The following is a 24212-nucleotide window of genomic DNA, read 5'->3' as shown; positions in this document are numbered from 1 at the left end:
TTTCATTTCATCGTCGGCAATGGTCCCGGAGAACGATGGAGACGCCTGGTTGCACCATGCGTCTCCATCTTCGCATTCGGCAATGCGATACCTGGGAATGAAACCAAGCCTGGCACCTCATTACGAGACAGAACCGAAAAGTCAACAACAAACAGTTCCAGCAAAGTGCGCAAATAAGATCGTGAGCGCGAGAGAAAGAGGAAAGAACAGAGAAACGAGCAGCAGCGGCAGCAGCGGCACGTTCGTTAGAAAGTAAAATTTAATCTAAAATTTCCTCCTAAAACTCCCAAAAAGCTAATTACACTGCTCGTTCGTTTCCATTTAGCGCACCACGCGGCTGATGGTGGTGGAGGTCCCAGTGTTTCGCGTCGCTTCGAAGAGTGCGAACTGCCGCCGGAGGGTGCTGCCAGCCACGCTCGTGGCCACCGTCGTGTTTCGGTATAAATCAACCCGGGCATTACGAGGCCAGCGGGCCTTATCAGGTACGAATCAGACGTCGGTAGCACACAGCAGCACGTCTTTCGACGGATTGAAGCGAAGCGAAAGGAAAAGTTTGATTCAATTTAGGGAACAAACCGCGCCGGTCGCGGTGACCGTCGCTGCTGCCGCCCAGCCTAGCAACCATGGCAACCACCTGCTGCTGCCGCCATCGACACGAAATCATCAGAGCAGGATCAAAGGTTCCTTTGCTCGAACGTCACACAATCCTGCTAATGTTGGACTCCATCACCAAGCCACGGCCAGGGAGACAGAAAAGAGAGGGAGCAGGAAGGGATAGGTTTACATATTTTATTCCACCGGCACCCGTGGCTATGGCCAAATGGCCATCAACAGCAACAAACAACAACAAAAGCAGCACCGAAACGAAACCGAGCGACAGAAATGTTGTTCGAGATGCCAAATGTTGTTTGCATGCCCCCCACCCCCACCCAGGATGGCATGAGGGCAGGCGCAGAGGCAGAGGAAGGGCGGGACTGAAATTTGAGAAGGCATCTTTCGCGCGCTGTGGTGGTGTGGTGTGACGATAACGGGGGGGAGGCACTTACCTTGCTGGCATCGCCGTAAGGGAAGAAATTACCATAAATTTTCTTAAACTCCTCCACCGACAGATGACCGCTGGGGCAGTCCTTCAGGAAGCCTTTGTACCATTCCTGTATTTCAGCGTCTGTGGAAGAGAAGAAGGACGAAGGGGAAAGCATTAAACTACGGCCGGAGCATCGACACGGTACGGGCACACACACACACACATACACACGCAATGCGCTAGAGTGCGCAAAGCGGGCAAACGACAAACAATGTCTAATTTTCATTCGTCTCTTGAGTCCTACACTCTCTTTTGCTCTCTCTCTCTCTCTATCGGTCTCTCTCTCTCTATTACACACACACAAACAATCAAACCATTAGCCTCGATTACGTCAGCAGGTTTTGCTGACGTAAATTTGAATATGATTTGGTGGGGTGGCCCCCAGCGTGTTGCTAGCAAGGATCGCCGCCAGGACCGCTATCGCACCAAGCGCGATTCAAAAGCGTGCTAGCGACTGGTGATGCCCTTGTGAGCAGTTTACGTTTGTCCTTACGAATAGGAACCGAGTGTACGAAACTTCTAGCCCATTGTTAGTTGGTTGCGCAAATGGCAACGCTAGGGATTTGTGAGCGCTTAGTGAGAGGCCAGAAATCGAAATTTCTCCATCCATCTCACATCGATTGGCAAAGGAGGCGGCGGCGCCGCGGGCTGCCGAAATTTATTGTTTCGAATTGGATTATTTATTTATTTGTTTGGCGCATAGCGCGGTCATCGAGACGCCGAATCTGAGAGATGGCTACAAAAGCATAGCGTGCGGCACATGCCTGAAAGGCGGAGTCGAGAAGCGCCGGAAAAGCTGGCCAAAAGAGATAGAAAAGACCACGGACGTTTGGCGCACGTTGAATTCCGTGCGCGGGTAGGAAGGAAGGGCGATGGGGTGGCGTAGAGCTCAGAACCGTAATCGAATCGGACCGGAGCGAGCAACAATGGGAATAAATATGTTATGGCTTCATCACACAGCCCCGTTGTTCTCTACCCTCCGCCAAATAAACCGAACCAACCGAAACCGGAAGCTGTGTGGAAAAGCTTCCTCTCGTTGTCTCTTTTATTCTCTGTCTCCTACCACGAGCCTTTTGCCACCGATGGTGTGTTGTTGGTTTATGGTTTGGCGCCTGAACCGAACCGGATGCCGGGGTCAGGGCAGGTTGGTTTTTATGGGTTATGGATTGATAATTGATGTCTTCATTTTCGGTGCGCCCAGGTACGATTTAAAGCTATCTTTAATCGGAATCCTCTGCCTTTTCGTGTATTTTTCCTTTTTTGGGGCAAAGCAGAAGCTGTTCTAAATCGACTTTAATATGGCCGTCATTGGCTCTCTCTCTCTGCACACTTCAAGCGTGTGTTGTAAACCGTTACTAGCTGCAGCCGATGAGATCGCAGGCATCGCAGTAGTCATTGTTAGAATATCGAATACACGATTCTTCTGTTGCATATCGGCGAGTACAACGTTTGCTCTAAAACTGGAAAAGAAAGTGGCGGATGACCATGCTCGAGGACGACACCATTCAAGTCCGGATCGATCGGACCGACTCGAAAGTCATTTCCGTTGCTTTCATTTTCTTTCTGACCAACTATCTCCCTATGCCAAAGGATCGTAAAGTGAAGGCATGATGTAGGTTCAGGACACAGAAAACACGACTATCTCACATCCAACTAACACATTTGATTGCTTCCCATTTTTAGTGCTCCAGTACCGTCGAAACGCGAATTCGACCGATGCCTGGCTATAGGGGTGCAAGGGAATTGAAAACATAAAACATCAGGCACGTACACTACTTCGTTGGAATGCACTCGTGCTCCGGTTCTTAGCACATAGAGGAGTGACTGACCTTAATGTATAAACTCCCTTTTCGAAACCGTCGAAGGAACTCCCAATGGATTGGTTTCCTTTGTGCCATGCTGCCGGTTTCGTATTACAGTCCGTAATGACGTTGCAAGGAGATCCCTTCCAGCGGCGGCCAACCTTAATCCTCTCGATTCGGAGAACGTCTTTCGCTCGGTGAAGCTAATTTAAAACGAACCTTTTCGAGGGAATTCTAAAACAAATACACAAATTAGCAGCATGAGAGCGAAGGCGAGTGAAAAACGAGCTACCGTAAGTGCTCGAGACTGGTGAGGCGGAGGCAAACCTAGGGGGAGGGCACCTTCGCCCCCTACTGGGGGTAAACTCCAGTAACGTCGCACCAGTAAACGACGGGGCCTTCCTCGTCCTGTTCCCGGGGGGTGCAAGAAAAATGGTCGGGGACCCGGGGTCTCCCTGGGCCGTGATTTATCCGAAGGGTTTCCATCGCCTTCTTCTTCTTCTTCTTCTTCTTTTGGTGAAGTGCAGAAACCGGTGGCAGGACTCCACTCCATCCGATCCCGAGCAAAGGAGATTCATTAATTTCGCTTCCTGGCTGTTCTCACGGGATAAGAGAACGGTACGGTAACCGGTAACCTTCACAGGCCCCGGGGATCGTCGGCTAGCAGCCAGCACTCGATAGGAGCCCCTTGTCGGCTCTCGAATCCATGCCAACGGTATAGAAATGCCCGGATGTACCAGGGCGCGTACGTAGGGCGAAATGAGCCAGCAGCAAATTGAGCGAAAGCTGCCTGAGCTGCATATCGGCAAGACACTCTTCGTAGGCAACACGAAGAGACACGGCCAGGACGGGAGAAAAGGTCTAATTAGGTGTGGTAATCTATATCGGAACGGTCTTCGATAAGGTCTTCGGTTCTTCGTTCGATCGAATCCATATGTGGTTCATTTTCGTGTCTTCATCAAATTGTGGTTTGGTTCCGTTACGGGTTTCTTCCCCTTGTAGTGCAAGATACAGTCAGCGATAGAAATTATAATGATATCAGCATATGAATAATGCCTAAAACCGTAATTGAAAATGTGAAACCTATACAATTGTTTAGCTGACCATTATCTGACGGATATTCCAATGAATGTTCATAAAAACGGTTTCATTAAGGTTTCAACAAACTCGGAAAACTAACTTCCGGTATAGTAACGTAATCTTCTGACCACAGGTTAGCAGCCGGTGTCCATCCAAGCTCTGCTTTTCACCGGAAAGACCCTTTTAACATTTTGTAAATTAATATCGGCTTACTGTTGAGTTGATTTCTAGCAGCTTGTTATGCTGTTACGAGGTCTTAACGAGAAGAATTGACTCGTCGTGTCGGCACCAGAATAATACTTTTGCCATTTTACCGCTTTAGAAAGTGTAGAAATGGCTTCTCCACGATATTGTTGAAAGACTGAGAGGGCAGATCCATCCATTCTCGATTATGTGCTCTAGACGCACGCATCTTCAAAAGATCGTATTCTAATCCTTTTGCAAATAAAAATGTTTTATGTAACACTAGCGACCACTAAAACCCTAACAACCAATCCTAAACAAACACACTCTGGTCTATATTCCGATGCCTGCAGCCGATAGACCAATGCCTACCTAGATACATGTTGCTTTCATTGGATTGTGTTTAACCATCGGAGGTTGGCACTGGCATCATTTGACGTATTATTATTATTATTAGGTTCGTTTTATTGCTCGATGCGCAATGTGTGTTTGTACAGTCCTGCACCATCATTCGCGATAACATTTGCTGGTATCAATTGAGCATCGTGATCGGAAATGATGCCCGTTTGATGGATGGAATCGCAAAGGAAAACGTTTCGCGATTTCACGTTGTTGATGTTCACTCAAAACTGCGTTCGGTGGTCATCGGTTTGGTCGCGCCAATAAATTATCCTGATGAAGGTCTTCTGATCTCGCCACGATTCGCCAGGATCTACCCGTAAAAGGAAGAAGGAAAGGCAACGTGAAGCGTCACCATAAAAACTGCCAAGAAGTGTAATAATCTTCGAACTTTCGTCTTACGACCAAAGTCCACTCCCCAGGGATGGTGTGGTGATGGACAATGAATCACTCTAGTCCGAGGATGCCGGTAACCGGATCGAACCGTAAAAGCAGAAACGCGACAATGTAATCACACAGACATACACAGACACATACACACACAGAGGGAGATGGAGTGAACCATCGCCGGGCTTTTATGAGACTTCGAATGTGTTTAATGAGCACCGTCGGTGTGCGTCTGTGTGTGGTTTTGGGAATGGCGGTCAACACCAATGGTTTGCCGCCACCATCACCACCATTACCACCATCTGGGACACCAGGGGGGTCGTGATTGATGATCGGCATCCGACCCAATCGTTCCCTCTATCTCCGATGGGATTATTTTCGTCCCCGAAGGTCAAAGGATACACTGCGCACTCCTCGCACGCTCCAAGCCGAACGAGCCGTCGCGTCGTGCGTTGGAAGCATGGGGAAGGAAGCTGTCATCAGGCAGAACATTCTCTACAGAATCGAGGGTTGGGTCGTAGCGGAAACTATACTATTGATGGAGGCCGATAGATAAAGGTGCCTTCGACACGACGATGCCTTCTGTATGCCATACTTCTGATGTGTGAGTCGGTGTGTCAGGCATTCCAACTGTTGGAACACTGGATTAACATGCAAACACAGGGCATCGCTCGTCACTAACAGCGCGGCGCAGTCGACACTAATGAGAGGTAGAGAGAGAGAACGAGGTGTTGCTGTTGCTTCCACAAGTGTGCCATAACATCTGTCTGGGTTCTTCAAAGTTTTTACAAGTAGAGCTAAGAGGCATCACAGCACGGGCGTTCGCCGTGAAGCGTTGGCTTGAGAGTTAAGGTCCCGGCAGGCAGGCAATGTACGCGACCACCCCGGGAGGCTGTGGAACTGGAGCACATCCTCTCGGCAGCAGCTCACACGCACCGGATGAACTGCGGTGGGAGAGGCGACACTGGGGCATGTTTGTAATTACATTTTGCAATTAGATAACATCATTCGTGCCAGTTGTTATTAAGTCAAGTGAAGCTGCTCTCTTTCCCCCTCTCTCTCTCTCTCGATCTGGCTTGTGGTGTGTCAAGAAGCAGCCGCAGAGGAAGTTAATTTTTCCAAGTGACTTTCAGCAGCAACCGCGACTTCCGTTCCGACAGCGACCAAGAGAAGGGAAATGGTTTTCTTCTTGCGATCGTATATGCGAACTACCATTTTCGTCAGTCAGTGTTGCTCCGTGGGGTGTGTACCTTTGTCATGAATAATATTAATGTTCCGGAGAAATATATAGGAACACGGAGCAACAGCAATCTGAAAAAAGAAATGCATGGAAAAAGTAGAAAAATGTCCAGACTGACCTGAGAATTCTGTGTTCTGCTTCAGGTCCTCCAGCACCTCTGGCTTCAGTTTACTGTTTTGCTTGCCCATTTTGTGTGTGAATGTGTGCTTGCTTTGTGATTGCCGCGGACCTCTCGCTGTCGCTGACGCTGACACTAAGTCGGGTCAGTAGTCTCGGGTTCTGGTGCTTGCGTGATCCGTCAATCCGACGGTCGGTCCGACTAGTTCTCTTCTTAGGGCTGCTTTTATGATTGGTAAACACACAGGACAAGTGGATGCGTCTGTTCCGTCGTCTTTGTGGATCCTGGGATGCACCTTACTCTTGTGATAGCAGCTGCTTTACACTTTTCAATTTCTTAATTAGAAAAGAATAACGCAATTTATCTTGTTGCTCTTGCTCCTTGGCACCGAAGGCAGCGTGTGCGGGCCCGTGCGCTTCTGTCGGATCCAATTTAGTTTTGAAGATTACCGACGGCGGAGGACCGAAGGAAAATCTGGATCTGGATGATGTTGGCTCGGACTCACGTCCCGTCCGTATACGCCCGTTTGATGGTTTTCTGCAATGATGAGAAATAGAAAGAGAGAGAGAAAGAGAGAGAGAGAGAGAGAGAGAGAGAAAGAGAGGGAGAGAGAGAGAGAGAAAGAGAGAAATGAGATGAGAAAACGAACGGAATATAAGTAACAAACGACTGAATCGGCGCTATTCTTGGTACGCCATTGCCATTATTAATGGCTTTTCTGCGTATCCGGTGTGATTACGCCGTCGGTGCGTCGCTCTTGGCCGTGTCCCGAGCTTTTCTTCGACCAAATGGCGAAGGAATTTTCCACGAGTTTGCCGCGCGAACAGCATTTGTGCTGCCTCATTCCTAAGCACGATTCTCTGTCTTCGGCATGTCGAAAGCATGAGAAAGCACGAGAAGCTTTAGAGCCGCTAAATCCACCTCTTGGTCGGATATGATCTTCCATTCTGCTATTCAGGTTCGCGTTCCCACCATTACCACCGCCAGCAGCAAGGCGAAATGGCAATCGACAATGAAAATGAAATGAAATGATCTTCCTTGCGTTTTCTTTCTTTTTTTTATTGTTGCTGATCATTTTAGGTACGTCGTGAATGGTGGTGTGTCCGATGGAGCGCGCATCGACCTTATGAGAGCGAATGCACGCGAGATAGAGAGAGAGGTTGGAAGATTAAGTCATTATCATTTATTACCGTGTGCGCTTAGGTGTGCTTGGCGGATGGATTAGCCGCGATTAGAGTTTAGTGGGATGTGCTAAAACCCTGGAAAGGCACTATTTATACTAAATTCCATCAAACATTTATCCTGAACAAGTTTAACAATCTTCTCAAGGACCACGAATACACGAATGCAACAGCATCGCCTAGAACTGTTAAAAAGCGATTTTATTCAACCTTCCACGTCCATCTTTCAATCGATTGCCATGCCGCAAGTGAAAGTTCCTATGCCAAACTGTCCATTGCAGAAAAAGCGGCAATCGGATGAATGGAATGGATTCCTTTTTTCTGGGAGCAATCAGAGGGCAAGCAAACGAACAACGACTCTCCGGGCAATGCACAATATACACGATGGTGCCCTCCACAGATCGAGGAAAACTGTTGTTGTACTCGTTGAGTGCACTGGAGGAGAGCTTCCGGGAAGCAACACGAGCACTTCCTCTGACCGGATGTACCGTGTACCAAGGGTCGCGGCGCAAACCCATATCGGTCGAGCAGGATCGGGTAAGTGGTAAGCTAATTGAATATTGACCATTTCCTTAGACCATCAAGGCAACAACAGCGACCGCTCTGTTCCAGGTTAGTTACCGATGGTACGATACCGATGCGATCTGAACGGAGAAGCAAAAACGAATTTAAATTTCCATCCAGGCATCCAAGCTGGCTGCGTTTTAAAGTCGAACGTCACTATGATCCCGTTCCCGTGATCCATCATAAAGTCCCTCTCGAGGCTGTCAACACTGATCCCCATCGCTTGTTTGTTCGATTAGCAACGCCAACGTTCTTCGAAACATTACCATGTTGTTTACCATCTGCTCATCGTTCCACTTAGCATTTTTCTGTTCCTTTTCTTGACATAAGTCATTCCTTATTTCATGTCAATTACCCGTATTCGTTATCAAGCTTCCTTCTCAACTCAACAGCGCTGCTGATCGACGGTTGTTGCACACAGAGTTTCGGTTTTTTTTTGTTTGTTTGTTATCTTCTTAGTTTATTCATCGTTAAAAAATATGCAATCATGAACTCGGAGATAACAAATTGGCGATTTCAAAACGAAAACTCAAAAACGAAAACGAAAAAGGGAGAAGGAAACGAACGAACGAACGAACGCATCCGCAGGCATTACACGCTACGACACTACAATAGTACGAGGATAGTTACGGACGATTCCCCTCGATAAGGAAAGAGCGTGGAGGCTGCAGTGAGGGAATGGCGATTTCGATTTTGGTTAGAAATTGGTTTTGTTTTTGGTTTTTGGTTTTAGTTTTTTCGTTCGAGCGGGCAAGAGGGTATTAGACTACGAACAAACGGAGATGAGAAAAAACGTATGGCTGGAGAAGATGGATATAGAAAAAGGGGTTCTCTATATAGCAGCAGTCTCGCTTCTTTTTTTCTTTTCTTTTCTTTTTTGCGTTTTTAAATAGATTTTCTTCTTCTTCGTTTTGCTGGAGGAAAACATTTCCTTACACATGTTAAGCATGGCTTTTGCTTAGGAGGGAGGAGGTTTGCATACACGCTCATATCATGTCGTTCTTCGTCAAGAAAGAGTATGGGGTGGGTGTGAGTGAATGGTTTTGTGTGTGTGTGTGTGTGCATGGGATGTGACGTATGGCGACGGGAGGCTGTGTCCTTGTGAACCATCGCTTCCTGGTATGATTTTGCATTGCTCTATGCACACTGCAATAACGCCTAGTTGCGGTTGGCAAAGAATCGGAATTAGCTGCTGCAAGGGTTCGCCGTACTAGCTCTCTAATCTCCGCTTCCTATCCCTCCTATTGGCGGCTACCGACATCTGACAAACGCCCGGTTTACCGATTGCCACCGACGCTATTGCAAGCTAGCCTTTGCAATGGCGTCAACCTGGCCGATCCAAGGACCATTCTACAGTATTAAGTGTTTGAGCAAAGCAGTATTTGCTAAGCATTTAGGGTTTGCTTTTTTGGTAGCGCGGTTCTAAGGATGGATACCAACTAACGGCACGGTGCACGGTGTGACAGGGGGAGGACACAGATTGGAATCCAGGTTGACTGGGTGCTATGAGGATTAGGGGGGAACGGCAGGGCACAGGGTGCTTGCGTGTTGTGTGCACCAGTTGGTACACATGTTTATAATTTGCTTGTTTTGCGTTTGTGCTAGTAGACACCAGTTAAACTTGTGCAGAAATGTACTTTGTGGTTTTGCTTTTGCTTCTTTTTCCTCCCCTTACTTTTCTTCTCCTTCTTCTTTTTCTTCTTCTTCTTCTTCTTCTTCTTCTTGTTCACGCTAATAATGTGTTTTGTTTTTTTCTTCTCGAATTTGACATCTAGTTTGTATCATCTTGTTTTACTTGCTTTTCTCCATTCGCACTTCACTCGCTCCCATTGTTTGCTCTGTTGTTTTCCTTCTGTTTTTAGGTTTTTGCTGTTCGCTGAATTTGGTGCAATTTGGTTGCGCGCTCTGCTGCCATTCCCTTGTCTTCGTTTATGTTTACGCGCAATTTTTCGGCTCGACAAATGTTCTCTGTTCTGTTTCTGATGCTAATGAGTTTTCGGTGTGGCGTACGAGTAGATGTAAGTTTAGCAGCAATTGTTCGCTCGTTCTAAGACATATCGCGCACCATATTTCCTACGTTCATGTTACGTTCCGTTACGATCTGATTGATTTGACTATGACGAGTGACGGTGAGCGAGTTCTGCCTTAGGCTATGCTATAACCATTCTAACTCTCGCGTTATTCCCTGTCCGAGCGTACGCTTCTGTTACGGTTGCTTACAAATATATATATTAATGTATATATATGCTTAAAGAGTCAACATTACCATGACACGACCGCTGCCTGTGGTTCGTTTTGCTTATACTTTTACATCAAGAGAGATTGCAGTGGAAACGTTACATTTCGACATTGAACAATGTTAAACTCACTCGCCTCCCTCCTCCATTAAACCGCGCGCGAGTCTTTTAGAGTCTGTTTTTTCCATAAGAAGGATAGTGGATAGAAAAATGTTGAGAGGAAAAAAGCTCACACCGCAAACGCAACCACCGTGCGCACTGGTGTATTTTTTCTGAGGGGAGGTGGGGTGGTGACACTTTTGCGGAAACATTCGGTGAAAGTCTCTCGCGAACGGGCTGCGAATGACAGCTCGCGTGCCAATCCTTTCAACCCTACCAATTCACAGCAGCTGCTACACAACATGACGGGTGACGACGACGACGACGACTAGATCAGAATAGAAATGCTCTCATAAAGTAACGAATATGTACACCGGGGTGCAGGGCAAAAAGGGAAAGCCTTAGCAAGCCATGCCATGTCACGATCAACCCAGCTTACGATGACCAAGGCAAAAAGATAGAGAGAGAGGGGGAGAGAACGAGAATAATAAACCTATGCGTGCTTGTGTGATGTGTAATGAGCATGGAAATGGTACACGCAGGATCGATCTCCTTGATGTACTGATTTCTGATTGATGCACTATGGTACACCGGTGGTGTCCGGTACCATAATCGGATTACTCATTTGTTAGTTCATGAGCCTGCTGCGATGCGGCGAACGCCTTGCTGTAAGCTAAGCTTACTCGAGATGTCCGAACGGGCGAGGAACTCCGTTTTTTATTGACTGCAGAGCCACTCGGGCGGAATGATTCATAGATACAGGCCATTTTAACCAGCCGGAACTCTCTGCCGAAGGATCGACCGAATCGGGATTCGGGTTGAGAAGTATGTGGCATAAGAGGATGCTGCGCACACATTACACCGCATTCCGCAATTTTCCATGCTCTTGATTATGAAATTGTATTAGCGTTAAAGTGAAGTTGGCCATTCATGAGTGTGACAATCATGAAATCTGGTACTGGCATGACGAAGACGACGACGACGACGACCCTCTTCTCGAGTTGTCGAGAGCAAATGGCAAGACAAACCCGCATTCCGGTCCGACAAAATGGCGCTTATGCTTGCACACACACACACACGAAGCAGTGCGGAACGGCGGCGCATCAATATGTATGAGGCTGCCCTGCCGGGTTGATGAAGTAGACTCTCGGCCGTACAATGCAAACGCGACCGAAAGATAGAAGGCAAACATTTGTACAAATGACTTTCTTTCTCACGACAAGCAGCAGCATAATGAATGTATTCCGTTTTGAAAAGAAAAGCCCCAAACCTCGAGACCCATTTTAGGAAGGGGCAGGGATGTGCGCACAAAGACACTCTGTGCGTTTTGCTCTGTGGCTTACTTTGCATCGAGAGCACCAGCCTTTCTCATTCCTTGCTTTGCGAATTCTTTTTGAGTTCGTTTTTTGTAATGTTGTCGCAAAAACCTTCGACATGTGGTATCTATCCGGAGTCGGAGTCTACTCGCCAACCAACGTGCGCAGCGTGTGTGTCCTTCGTTTGCCAGCTTTCGACACCAGCCTTCTAGATTCGAGCTCCTTTCTTCTGTTTCGTGGCCTCGCTTACTGTCAGATCAGCGAATGGCTTCTGGTACATCGAAGCATCGATGGATGGCACTAATACCACGATTATCGACACGGCCCATCTCGTTCCATGATGACGATGACCGCACGATGGTAGTAAGCAGCTTAACAGCCCGGCATATGCCGCCAACACCACAAATTGACGCTGCTGGGTGCGTCGCATTCGCAGTTAGAAGCATTAATTAATCCGGGAAAGCCGCGTTAGTGCGGCACAACAGCACTGGAACCATCGGGAAAGTTAGGCTTAAAGATCCTGACCTGAATTAACTTCTAGATTCGTACCCTCCCTAGCGGACCCTCTCTATCAATGTTGCAAACCTATTTCACCACATCCTTCACTCTCTCGTTATGGGATTTGATGTTATCTATCCATAAGCATATCAGTGTCTCATGGCACCATGCATTTGTGTGTGTGTGTATGTGTTTGAGTGTTGTATGTATAGGGTAGCGGCGCTTGGCAGGACAGTTACTGTTTGATTACAGCTAAATTGGTACGCGCGATACAAATTCCCTAAAGGTCTCTTATCTTCCCACCCTCTGACCATCTCTGTCGCAGTTGTATTTGTGTGTTTATGTGATGCTCGCCACGATCTTCGGTTCCCTCGTTCTTCGATACACGCAGATACAGTATATTAAAGGTTCGTCAGCAAATTGTTTTAATGTTTAATCTGTTACGCACGCGCACTCTACATAGCTCTGTCTCTCTCTCTCTCTGCATCCGCTACTTAACGTTATCGTGTTCTAGAGTGCTCTAGCAACAGGAGGAAGCGGAGAGATTGGGGTGCAGTTAAAGTTTCATCCTGCTGCTGCCGCAGCTGCACGTGACAATGTGGACGTCGAGGAGAGAGGAGCAGAAGAAGGAGCAGTGGCGGCTGCTGACAGCAGCCTGGTGAGAGCAGAAATGGATGAGGTTCGTCAAACGGCGGTTCGTACGCGCAAAATAGTATTTCTCAGCATTGCTACCCGGCGGGCGTACTAGCTGCCCTCTAGCTACTTTAACCACCATCGTATCTCCTCCTCTACTTTCCTGCTCCTGTTCGCTGCGCTATCGCACTGTCTCGCTCCTTCTCTTTTGCTTTCTATCATGTGTGGATGATGTTCGATTGTTACGCTCTGCTCTTTGTAGGTTTCTTTTTAAGTTTTTTCCTCTAAATATATATCATGTATATCAATATATATATATGTATATAGTGCATCATCTCTGCGTTGCGCTCCACCTGTATCTATCTGTCTGTCTGTCTGTCTGTCTGTCTAACACTCCATCTTGGGTTGCCGCTTTAATTCGATCCAAATATGATCCATCTCGTCTACGCTCTGGCGGCATGCCAACCGCATGGGCGTGTGTGCAGCAGTAGCGTTTGTATGATGATTCAAGATCTTTCCGTGACGTGCGTTTCCGCGCGTGGTTCTGTCTGTATGTGTGTGTGTATGTGTGTATTTGCAGAGAAGAGGGAATGAGGGCTGTTGTGTGCTTGGCTTAATGACAAAATGGTTTGTGTTTGTTTTTTTTTTCTCTCTCTCGGAGGGGGGCATGGACCCGCTTAAGGTGCTAGCATCTTGGAAAGTTCCTCGTCCTGCAGGCAACCCTTCAGGAACTCGTCCTGCGTCAGCTGACCGTCGTTATTTTCGTCCATCTTGGCGAAAATGTTTTTCGCGCGCTCTTCCGCCGAATCGGCCGGCTTGTTCGAGGAACACGCACCGAGCATGTCGTATATTGCCTATTGGAAGAAAGGGAGATAGAGAAAGATCGTTATTAGAATTGTGTTAGCGGGGAAAAAGGTATAACTTTTGTGATCATTTAACTTTCGCAGCGAATGCTCGCGAGTACATTAATCAGTTCTCCAGCAAATCAGCACCATCATTCTTATCGAGCGCCGTGGAGTGCCTGTGTGTTGATCGATCGATCGGAGCTCAAACACACGCACACAGACATTTTTAAAAGCGCTTTTCACGCACCGTTTGTGGGCCACCAGGAAAGAAAGATTGTCAGAAAAAGTTTTTCGCACCCATCCGCACCATCCCATTCCCATCCAAACCATAAACTTCACACGCCGTTAAACGGAAATGGTGTGTTGGGCAGGGATGAAAATGGGGAGCGAGCTCTGGTTTCACGACAACAGCGCAACATTCCTGCCTCTGTGCTCGTGGCACGGTTGTACGTACGGCTACATGCTGCGGCCAAACGCCACGCGACGAGACGCAACGCATAGCTCCGGAACCCGGGACGGGGAGCGGTGCGAGACTTGTCGTCGTCGTCGTCGTTGCCAGCTAGGCAAATGCCAAAAATTTGGAAACGAATTGGAGCGTATCGCAATATGCTTCCGGTATGCTACCACATAAAGTAACACACCAGAGCACCAGCACCAGCAAATGGAACCCTCGAAAAGAAGAGGAGGAGGAAGCACAAGAAAGGAGAGCTGTACCATTCGTGAGGTCATACATTTCCGCCCAGCGCACACTGTGATGGCGCATTGGTGTTGAGATGTGCCGTCATAAACACATCATGCGCTCTATGGCCAGACCGAAGACCCATAGAGAGCACTACCACCAGTAGAGGGGAATGAAAGGTCAGGCTTCAGAACTCCTGAAGCATACATACTGGACTGGACTGGACTCTGAAGGACCTTTTCGAACACCGAGCGAGCGAGAACGAGCGTGGCTTTCTTTTTTTAAACAATAAATTCTTCTTGCCTCGCTCGAACACTCGCTCAAAAGGGCTTCAATTTGCAAACACACACACACGCGCGCGCACACTGGGAGGTACATTGATCACAGCTTAAGCTAGAACCCGCGTGAACACCAGTGACCGGAGTATTCGAAATCCGAAAACAAGAGAAACATGATTTATGGTATCACCGTTTGTCTTAATTACAGAGCTTCACTCTGCCGTGCCGTGACGATGCAGCAATACGATGCCCAACACTTAGTATATGTGGAGTGTATGTGTGTGTGTGTGTTTAGAACGGAAGAGCCTAGAACGGACTTGGGTAATAAATCCTCATCGTCTTCGATCATCGGACGTTTCACCATCTATGTAGGCGATGACGGTGCTGGATCTGTGCGGACACAGTCGAAGAAACGCGAAGAAGCTGAAGCTTCTCCTTCTGCTGGCACAAAGCACACAACGCCATATAAGAGGTGTTCCACCGTCGAGATTCCATTGATCGGTACCGCAAACCCGGTAGAGGAGGTTCGCAAGCAGAAGAATTCTTCGAAACCGAGCGAACGCGGACACGTGCCAGTGAGAGCGAGCGAAGTAAATGAGAAAGAATGTGAATGAGACATGATCCCTCGGTACTTCTCGGGTTGATACTACTGCTCCTTGCTCCTGCTGCTGGAGCTCGAGCCGGCCACTACGACCGCGAGACCGCGCTGCAGACATAATAATTTGTATTCGCAAAACGATATCAGACACCGCATCGTGCGCAACGCTCCGTGTATTCAGTGTCTTACGAAACTAATAATTGGCGTAGCCTTCCCGTTGTATCTCAAAAACGCTTCTCGACGCCCTTAAACCTGCCGCAAAGTGAGCGAAACAGATGTAGGGATTTTTAAAGCAAATCTCGCGAGATTTCTCTTTAAAAAAATATATATCCTCGACTACCACAACGCAATCAACACGCAACACTTCTCTATCCACTACATGCACGGTCTGGTGTTCGGCATTAATCAGTGGCTCAAGGCACTCTTGGACGTGCAGCATGCGATATTTTATCAAATTAAAAGCTCGTGGTTACGCGCGTTCCGTGTGTGTGTGAGTGCGTGTGTGTTTGGCGAGCTCATTAACGATGGTTCGCTCTCGTTTCGATCGGGCTACTACGATGAACGTTAGGGAATACTTAATGAGCAGCAGCATCGAGTTGCTCTGCGAGTTGATTACGAGGAACGTTAGTATGGCCGAGGCGGAGTTTGATTAGCGTATTTGATTGAGGTTTACGTCACCCCTACGTTAAATGGTTTAAAACGTGGCATCATTACACACAAGAGAATCAAACCGGGAGTAGCCCTTCAAATCCGAAATGGTCGTTTAATTTAAATAATTGAAACATTTTCGAATCGCCTGAGCCGGGATTATGCTGTACTTCGGGGGTATTATGAGCCCATCGTACCGAAAATGTCCGTTTAATGTGCACAACTCCATGACCACCACCATCCCTCCTGCTGGGCACGCGAAACATGATGGACACGCAAAGACACGAACGCTCCATTAAAGCGCCGTGAGCACCGACAACGACAACGACGACGACGACGACGACGACATGAAGTCTCGTCCGCACGTCTCCTAATGGGATTGAGCGCAAATGTGCACCAGGCACACGACAAGCACAAGCACACGCACAGGATACCAGGCCGGACGGACGGTCCGTTTCTTGAATTCCCATTTTGCAAAATAAATATCTACATCCTGCGCTCCGGTGCTCCTGGCACCACCGGAGTCACGCTAGGACACACATTCGTGCTCGATGCAATTTACATCGTAGCCGGTGGCAATGTCCGAGCAAATACACACACACACACACACACATACACATACATCCGCTGGCTGGACGGAAGGGTGCACTTTCATATCCTGCTGCTCCAGCCAATTCAACATGTCACTGACCACGGTCGGCTAAAAGAAGATGAAGAACCCTGTCGTGCTCGTGTACTTCCACCAACGCTCCAGCGGGAGGTGATTTCGAAAATTGCAATCTCATCCCACCAGAGAAAAAGAATGAAAAAGAGAGACAAAAGAGAGAGAGTGAGAGAGAAAGAGGCTGTACACGAAGTAGATAAGGACCGCTGTCGCGTGAGTGTGTGTGTGTACGTATGTGTTCGGTTTCAGCATCCCTGGACCAATCGCGTTTTTGGAAATAAATCGAAACACCTGAGGCAGCGCAATGTCGCGGCGTATACCCGGGTCTACGGTTCGGTTGCGAGGTCAGCAAAAAAATCCAACGAAAAAGAAGTACCGTTCCCAGAATTCCGATGACATACTGTTACAGGTCGGCGGTGCTGCAGGGGCCATAAATTTACGATCTTGACAATGATCTTCCTAGGAACACACACAGATAGTCGAGCAACACACAAATGCTGTTCACAATCACCTCATGGCGTTTTACAGAATACCACTGCATCGGGGGCTAGTAGACGGGTGGGTTAGGAGATTCCGTGGCATATCTCTAGTGACAGCGAAGGTCACTTCAAGCTGGCAGCTGCCTTTGCAGCATGTGGCACATGGTCTCTTTGCACTCTTTAACCCCCCCGTAAGTTGACTTAAAGGATAAAGCAAAAGTATGTTTCGTCAATACCCCCCCAGGGGGTCATTAATTCAATCCTGGAAGTTTGTTGATTAATACGATGCCTTTCTCGTCGGCCAGCGGGTGGGCAAACTGATTTTCCCCAGAACGTATTATCTCTAAAAAGGGTATTTGGGGGCAATTTATACGGGGTTCTTTGCTCATGCTGTGAAAGTTATGTTCACTTTGTTGTTGATCATTTTCAGTCCAGGCAATTTTCATTTGCTTTGGACCTTGTTTTCTGTCTACAATCTTTTATCATTTTCGAGTCTTTCTACTCGAGGGACAACTTTCTAAAGTTGTTTTTCCATCTGTTTGATCAGCCAGATTAAAACTGAACAAAATTGTGTGAGCAATCAGAATAAATAGTACACGGAAGGGGGCAGGATTTTATTCCTGCATCGACATACAATTTCCAAAACAGAACCAAGCAACCTTCATTCCAAATCACACATTTGGGCTGCATTTCTTTCCTTTTTTTTAAGTAGCACAGCATACTCCGTTTGAAGCTACCAACTTGACACATGGCAACGATGACAGCAAATTATGTCAACAAAACGGATTAACATCCCGTGTCAAAAAACAAAAATCTCTTAAACAAGAATCATTTCCCCAAAAGGATGCAATAATTATATCGGCTAACTGCAATCTCAATCACGTAACCAACCACTGAAGCTACAATCAGAAGGAATTACCACCATGCTGACAAGTGGAGCACGAAATCTCTTCCTTCGTGGCGACTGCAGCCATGGTTCCGGTTTCGCGCGCGTGTTATTCGCGATTCTCGATTGCGAACGGTATTGCATTGCATTTTCCATTCCACCTACCGGAAGCGTAATAAGTGCGAACCGAACTCCACTCCAACAAGGGGGAGGCGAAACGCTCTTCAATCGTTTCAACACGAAAGAAAAGGTTCCTCCGAGGCATGCACCAGAATGGCCTGGCCTGGTACTGTTAGCATTGTAAAATGAAGAAATTTAATAATAAGAAGCAAAACACACACACACACACATACACAGAGCCAGCGGGCCTCCAGGACACGGGAGCCCGTCCATTGTGCGAATGCAAATTTCGCACCCAGGTGCAACGTGCGTCCCTCTCCTGCATCCCTTATCATGCTTTTGCTACCGGTACCGGTGCAAGTGCTCGATGCTCGAAGGCTTTTTCTACTTTCCCGAGGTTTCCGCGATAGCGTTGATGGCGTCGGTTCTCGCGCCACTGTTACTGCTGCGCGCCGCCACCGAGGTTCTCGGTCGAGCGCATAAGAAAATGCATAAATTTTGCATTCAGCCCTCCCCGTGCCGTTTGCCAACTGCCTTGAGGCCACGTCGTACCTCGAGAACATAATAACTTTTCCTATTACTTCCGCAGTAGTGTACGGAATGGCGAAGAACAAAAAGAAGGGGGAAGGGGGCTTTGGCGACCGGTATCGCCTGAAGGTACCGGTACAGCATAGTACAGGCTACTATCACGCATGCGGCGGATTCGTTTTCGGGGTGACGCCATCCTTGGCGCCACACTGTCTCACCGCAGCAGCAGCAGCAGTAGCAGGGGTCGGCCGCCGCCTGTGGTCCTGCGATCATGGTCATGGCATGGCCAAAGAGCGGCCTGCAACGGTGTTAGTGTGCACGCCACAAAAACACACACACACATAGTGGCATAGCAGCTGTCAGTGTAGGTCCGGGATTGAATTTAATGGACCATTACTAATCCCTTTATGACCTCCGACCGGCCGGCTAGCCGGTGACGAGACCTAGGAGCACGATGCACCATGTTGAGGTGCCAACTGCTGTTCTCACACTGACGCACATACATACACGCGTACGTTTGGATGCTCGATAAGAAAAACTTGTCTCGGGCGGGCGCCGAGAGAAACTTACCTGCACTATTTTCGTCATCTCCTGGATGTCTATTACGCCGTTACCGTCGACATCGTACATCCGGAATGCCCATTTTAGCTTCTCCTCCGGCGTACCGCTGGAAGTGACGTCGATCGCTAGCAAGAATTCCTGAAAAGAAGAAGAGGAGAAGGTAGAGAAGAAGTTTGATTAGAATAAATGGAATGGTTTTATGCAGAGATGCAGCGGAGTGAAAATCGGGTATGTTAAGTAGTGAGTTGCCCAGCAACCAGCAAGCAAAAGCGCGGTCCAATGCTTACTAGAATCATTTGCCTGTCGTCGCCTCTGACAGATGAGATGTCTTCGAGATTGTTCCAATTTAAAACCATCCGGTATGCATTCGACACAATCATGTTTAAACATTAACACAACCGGGAGGGGCAACCATCCTCGGTTTTGTGCAACGAAAAGGAGGACGTTCTGCTACTGGTTGACCAACGAGTGTGCCCGAGTGCGGAAAGCCGCAAGGAAGCCGGACAAAAAGGCGGCAATGCGTACTACTGTGCAGCATCAGCTCACAACGAAATCGGAAAAGTTGCATTCGATTGCATGCTGATTGCTGCTGCTGCTGCTGCTGCTACCGCTGCTAGGATGCCAAAGTTGGAGCAGTTCGTTTGCTGTGCTTCTCGTTGCTGCTGCTGCTGCTGTTGGTAGGTTTCCCACTGTCTGACTTGGTCGGATCCTGATCGCCTTAAGCCGGTCAACAAAGGGGCCAGCAGCTCGTGAGGAAAGAAAGGCGATAAAACACCCCCTTCCCCTCCATTCCATCGTCCTGCCGGTTCTTGCTTACGCTCTGGTGGTGGTCTATGCTAATACAAACACTTTGGGGTCTCGACCAGATACAGAGAGATTCGTGTTTCGACAAATCGACTTCCAATCCAGGGAGGAACGAGGAGGAAGAGTTCGCATTATCCGGTTTCCGCACCAACCGGCCAACCGGAACCGTGGTGGTGGTCCGGATACAGGAGTTGGTGGTGGACTTGAACGGCACAATCGTAACTTATGAGACCACAAACCAAAACGGGCGGCAGGTTTTTCCATTTCCAAGAGAAACGAGATCCAACTATTGACCAGTGGCAAATAGTGAATCGATGTGGTTTCGAGTGGATCTTATGACTTTACTTCGGGACGAAGTTCTTTCTTCTTCTCTTATCATAATGGCTGTAGTTCCATATCCAGTTCCAGTTTTGGCGTGGCGAACGGTGCTACAGTTTATCCCAGCAACCCAGAGTGTTTCTTCCAACGAAGAAGTTGAACAAAACGAATGACATTCCGTGTTGAGGCGAACAACGAGCTTCGAGGGCAGTGCAGCTATTTGAACACGATGTGTAGCTTCACCCACATAAACCGGGCGGAATATGATGTGCATTGTTGCTGGCATATGTTCCGGGAGTTGTGGTGCACGAGACAATGGCAACGACACAGCAGCAGCGCCTGGAGTCAGTACTCCGTACTCGGCTGCTGCTGCTGCTGCATATTTAACATTCACCAACTCCGGGGGCGCGCGCGCGTGCCAGAGTGCACATAGAGCGCTGGAGTTTTCCATTGGATTCCATCCTCATCAGCATCTCATCTCAGCGTGAGGTGAGGTGAGGGGTTGCTGCCCCGTTTCCTCGCGCGAACTTCACTTCCTGGAAAGATTTTCCAACACTGGAAAGTGCACTTCATGGAAGGTAGGTGCACGTGTGTGTGTGTGTTGTGGCCAGAGCTAGTGCGCAGCACGGGATCTGTATGCTGTACTGTGATTCTATGTTTATGTTTGACGTCGAATAGCAACGACCGCTTTTCCAACGCATATCTCTGGTGTGCTTCCGACGAAACGAAACGGTTACGAGCTGGGGCAGGATGCACCACTACCATCACCGCATGCACCAGACTAGAGGTTTATTTGCTCAATTTCTTTTCAAAAACTGTGCTTCGTCATGAACCTGGGCCTGGAGTGGATAGTGTTCCATTGCACGACCATTGCGATGTTTGGGGCGTGTGCTCTATAGCTTGATGGCATGCACAATTCATCATTCCAGGTCATCCCTGGACCACCGGACGATGCTTTGGCCCGGGGGGCACTAGCCTCGTGTGAAGAGCGAGTGTACTTACCGCCGCTGCTGTTCGAGGTGAGACCGTAGCCGGAGGAGTAACGTACAAACAGTAATCTTAAACACGAAATTTTTGGACAACTCCGACTACCGACTACCGACAATTCGGTAGTAGCTAGTTAATAGCAGAAGCCCCCAATCTATGCTGATGATTGATAGAATCAATCCTGATAATTAGAGTAGCAAGCTGCCACTGCTTGGAAAAACGAAGATGTACAAGATTTTTCGACTGACATCCACCGTTTTATCATTGGCGGTATGACATGCACTGTACCAGAACGTAAAAAAAAGATTCAAAATTTCCATCTAAGTAACCGAACTTGCTACACGCTAACTATTTTCATAAAACATTTAGCAACGCTTTAAGTAGCGCGTGGGCTACGGATCGGTGCACACTAAACGAAGCGGAACTCTCTTTAAAACGGAACAAGGTTCGCATAAAACACACACACTCACTAGCACACAAAAAGAAAGTTTCTTTGAAAAGGATAACAAACCTGCTTCTCAAGAGGACATTCTTCTGCTTCTTGGAACGTATCAAAGCGCGCACACACACACACACACAAGAAATACTAGCAACCGGTTTGGAGAGTGTGTCGTGTGTTGCTTATTAGCACGCGCGCACCTTACGAGTCGCCCCAGGAGCACGGGCTTCTCTCATCTACACGTCACCACCGCCGCCTGCTGAGGATGCGCTTTATGCTTGTGCTTGGGTATAGCAGCACCAGCACCACGATAGCCCAAGAAACACATTTAAATATGAGAAGAAAAACGGGAAACGACTTTTGCTCGCGCAAGAACGCGACGCCATCGCGAAGGAAGAAATGACTTATTTGTAGAACCCCTTTCGGGGATGGGGGGAGAGATGTTGAGGGAGGCCCTGCGTCAAACTCGCATCTCGGAAAACACGGAGAACAATCCGGCACCATACACACACACACACACACACACCTAGGGAACAAAAATTCGCGGAAAAGTGTGGTTTCGTTGGGATATTATGTTGCGCGTCCACGACCACGTTCGTGCCATTACTCTCTCCCTCTCTCCCACCCCACTGGCAGCACCATTTTGTTACGCTTTTTTGCTGGTTTCTTTTTTATTGTTGTTTGTCGTGGCCGCTCGCGGTTCTTGGAAGCGCAAAGACGATCCTTCTGGTCCTGGTGCCTGGTTGCAAGAAGGGTTCGTATTGTGAGTGTGTGTGTATGTGTAGTCGTTCTGTTCGTCATCCTCGTCGTCGGAAAAGGTTATGTTTACAGAGTGTGCCTATGTGCCTGCCTGTTATCGTCGTCGTCGTCGTCGTCCTTCGAAGGACTCCTTCAGGTCCCAAGTTGTACTGAGTATCTTCATGGAAGGAGCGTGATTTAAAGCCAGCATTTATGAAGGACTAAATGGAACAATAACCCATTCTTACAGCCTACATCGTTCTGCAGCAAAACGACACCTTTAAAAGATATGTTTCACGTAACCATGTTTGGGGCTGACTCATGCACCCCAGCATACAACAGAACACACTGTTGGTGGTGGTGAAGAACCGGTATATCCTTACGCGACCAGCTACGCGATTTCAGGATATTGAATTCAAATTCATTATCCACGCGCCCTTCAATCGTTTGCATGGAAAAATGGAATTCAATCTTCGTGCTGCTAGCTACTAACGAAGATCCCATGCTACCCCCTACATACCACGCGCATAGCCTCCAGGAACCACACAAAATTCATACTGAGGAAGAGAGAAAGAGAGAGCAAGAGCGAAGAAGCCGCAATCTGTGGACGCACATTGCCTCACACATAATTGGATGCATAAAACGCCAGCACATACACACCACATCCCTCCTCCATGGGGAGGGCACGCGTTTCTCCTTTGACCCAAGTTCCGCTCCGAGTAATGGAATGGGAAAAGGAATGTCAAAGACCACTTGTAACTGGTAGCGGGCACAAACCCCATCGGCATGTTGGAAAGGAAAGCCACTTACGCCTTGGGTGTGTTTCCACAAAGTCACGCGCCTTAACCCTGCTCCTGCTGCTGCTGCTGCCCTTCCCTCTAAGACTCCTTTTCGCGAAAAGGATCCTTGCCTTGCGGCGCTCAAGGAATTCCTGGGCCAGGGCCTGGGCCCACCAGAGAACCTTCGCATATAGGAAAACGGATGTCGAAGTGTGTGTCTCCCTCTCTCTCTCTTCTTGGTTCGAGGTTTTGGGATTGTGCTTCACCGAACGTGGAGCAGGAGGTTAAGAGCTGATCCTCCTTCGTGGTGGTCCGGGCCGTTCCTTTGGTTGGTTGGTAATTAATTTTGAAGAACTGCTCCTCCGGGTGCTCGTGACTTTTTGGTCGAGCGCTCGAGTATTGTCACAAAGATGGTGTTCGAGTTTGAGAACCAGGAAACCAGGAAGGATTCCGAGGAATCCGAGGGAACGCGCTTCTGTTGAAATCCAATCGAAGTTTTCCCACGATATCCATAACCACGACGACACTCGACACTTGAGCGCGAGTTGATCGAAAGGTTGACTTCTGAATTCGGTCTCTCTCTCTCTCTCTCTCTCTCTCTTGCGCGCTCTTGCCTCCAAAACCACAAGCCCTTCTCATCTCAAGGTGTAAGGACGTGTGCTTACGTGATTTTTCCTTTCTTCGAGACCGGTACACCGGTTTGGTGTTATATACCTTCCGGATATACCTTCCGTGAATTACCAAGGTTCCAAGGACTATCAGCACTACGGGAAATGAAGCGTTTTGCTGACTCCTGGGGAAATCAGTTCTCCGACTTTGCTCCGATGCTCACCGTCGACCGGGAAGGTTATCAAAAAGTAATAAAACTTTCCTAATCTGCAGAAGCCTTGAGAAACCCTTACCTAAAGCTGCGGGTTGTTGTGGGGTGGGCACCACACCACACCAGGTGCCCCTGTATGTGTGTGTGTGTGTGTGACGTGTGTGGTTGAAGAAGTCAACTTTTCGCAGAACAGTTATCACCTCGTACCACGAGCAAGGCA

At 48.2% G+C, this 24212-nt stretch overlaps 2 protein-coding genes across 8 annotated transcripts in view; both read right to left on the bottom strand.

The window, feature by feature from the left end:
* LOC125957887 (neurocalcin homolog) overlaps nt 1–24212 on the bottom strand; it is a 99998-nt gene that overhangs the window by 8977 nt on the left and 66809 nt on the right. The window contains exons 2-3 of the mRNA XM_049690911.1: nt 6294–6830; nt 1047–1165 (exon numbers count right to left, since the gene is read on the bottom strand). Of these exons, the coding sequence (XP_049546868.1) occupies nt 1047–1165; nt 6294–6363 (189 nt within the window). The 5' untranslated portion in view covers nt 6364–6830. The remainder of the gene's footprint in view (nt 1–1046; nt 1166–6293; nt 6831–24212) is intronic.
* Nucleotides 13483–24212, bottom strand: part of LOC125957885 (neuronal calcium sensor 2) — a 72166-nt gene continuing 61436 nt past the window's right edge. For all 7 annotated transcript variants that reach the window (XM_049690903.1, XM_049690910.1, XM_049690904.1 and 4 more), the window contains 2 exons: nt 19117–19245; nt 13483–13675 (listed from right to left, as the gene is read on the bottom strand). In XM_049690903.1, the coding sequence (XP_049546860.1) occupies nt 13499–13675; nt 19117–19245 (306 nt within the window). In that variant the 3' untranslated portion in view covers nt 13483–13498. The remainder of the gene's footprint in view (nt 13676–19116; nt 19246–24212) is intronic.

The sequence above is a fragment of the Anopheles darlingi genome, chromosome 3 (genome assembly GCF_943734745.1).
Source record: "Anopheles darlingi chromosome 3, idAnoDarlMG_H_01, whole genome shotgun sequence".
In the NCBI taxonomy this organism is placed as follows: domain Eukaryota; kingdom Metazoa; phylum Arthropoda; class Insecta; order Diptera; family Culicidae; genus Anopheles; species Anopheles darlingi.
This window is presented reverse-complemented; position numbering and strand designations above follow the sequence as displayed.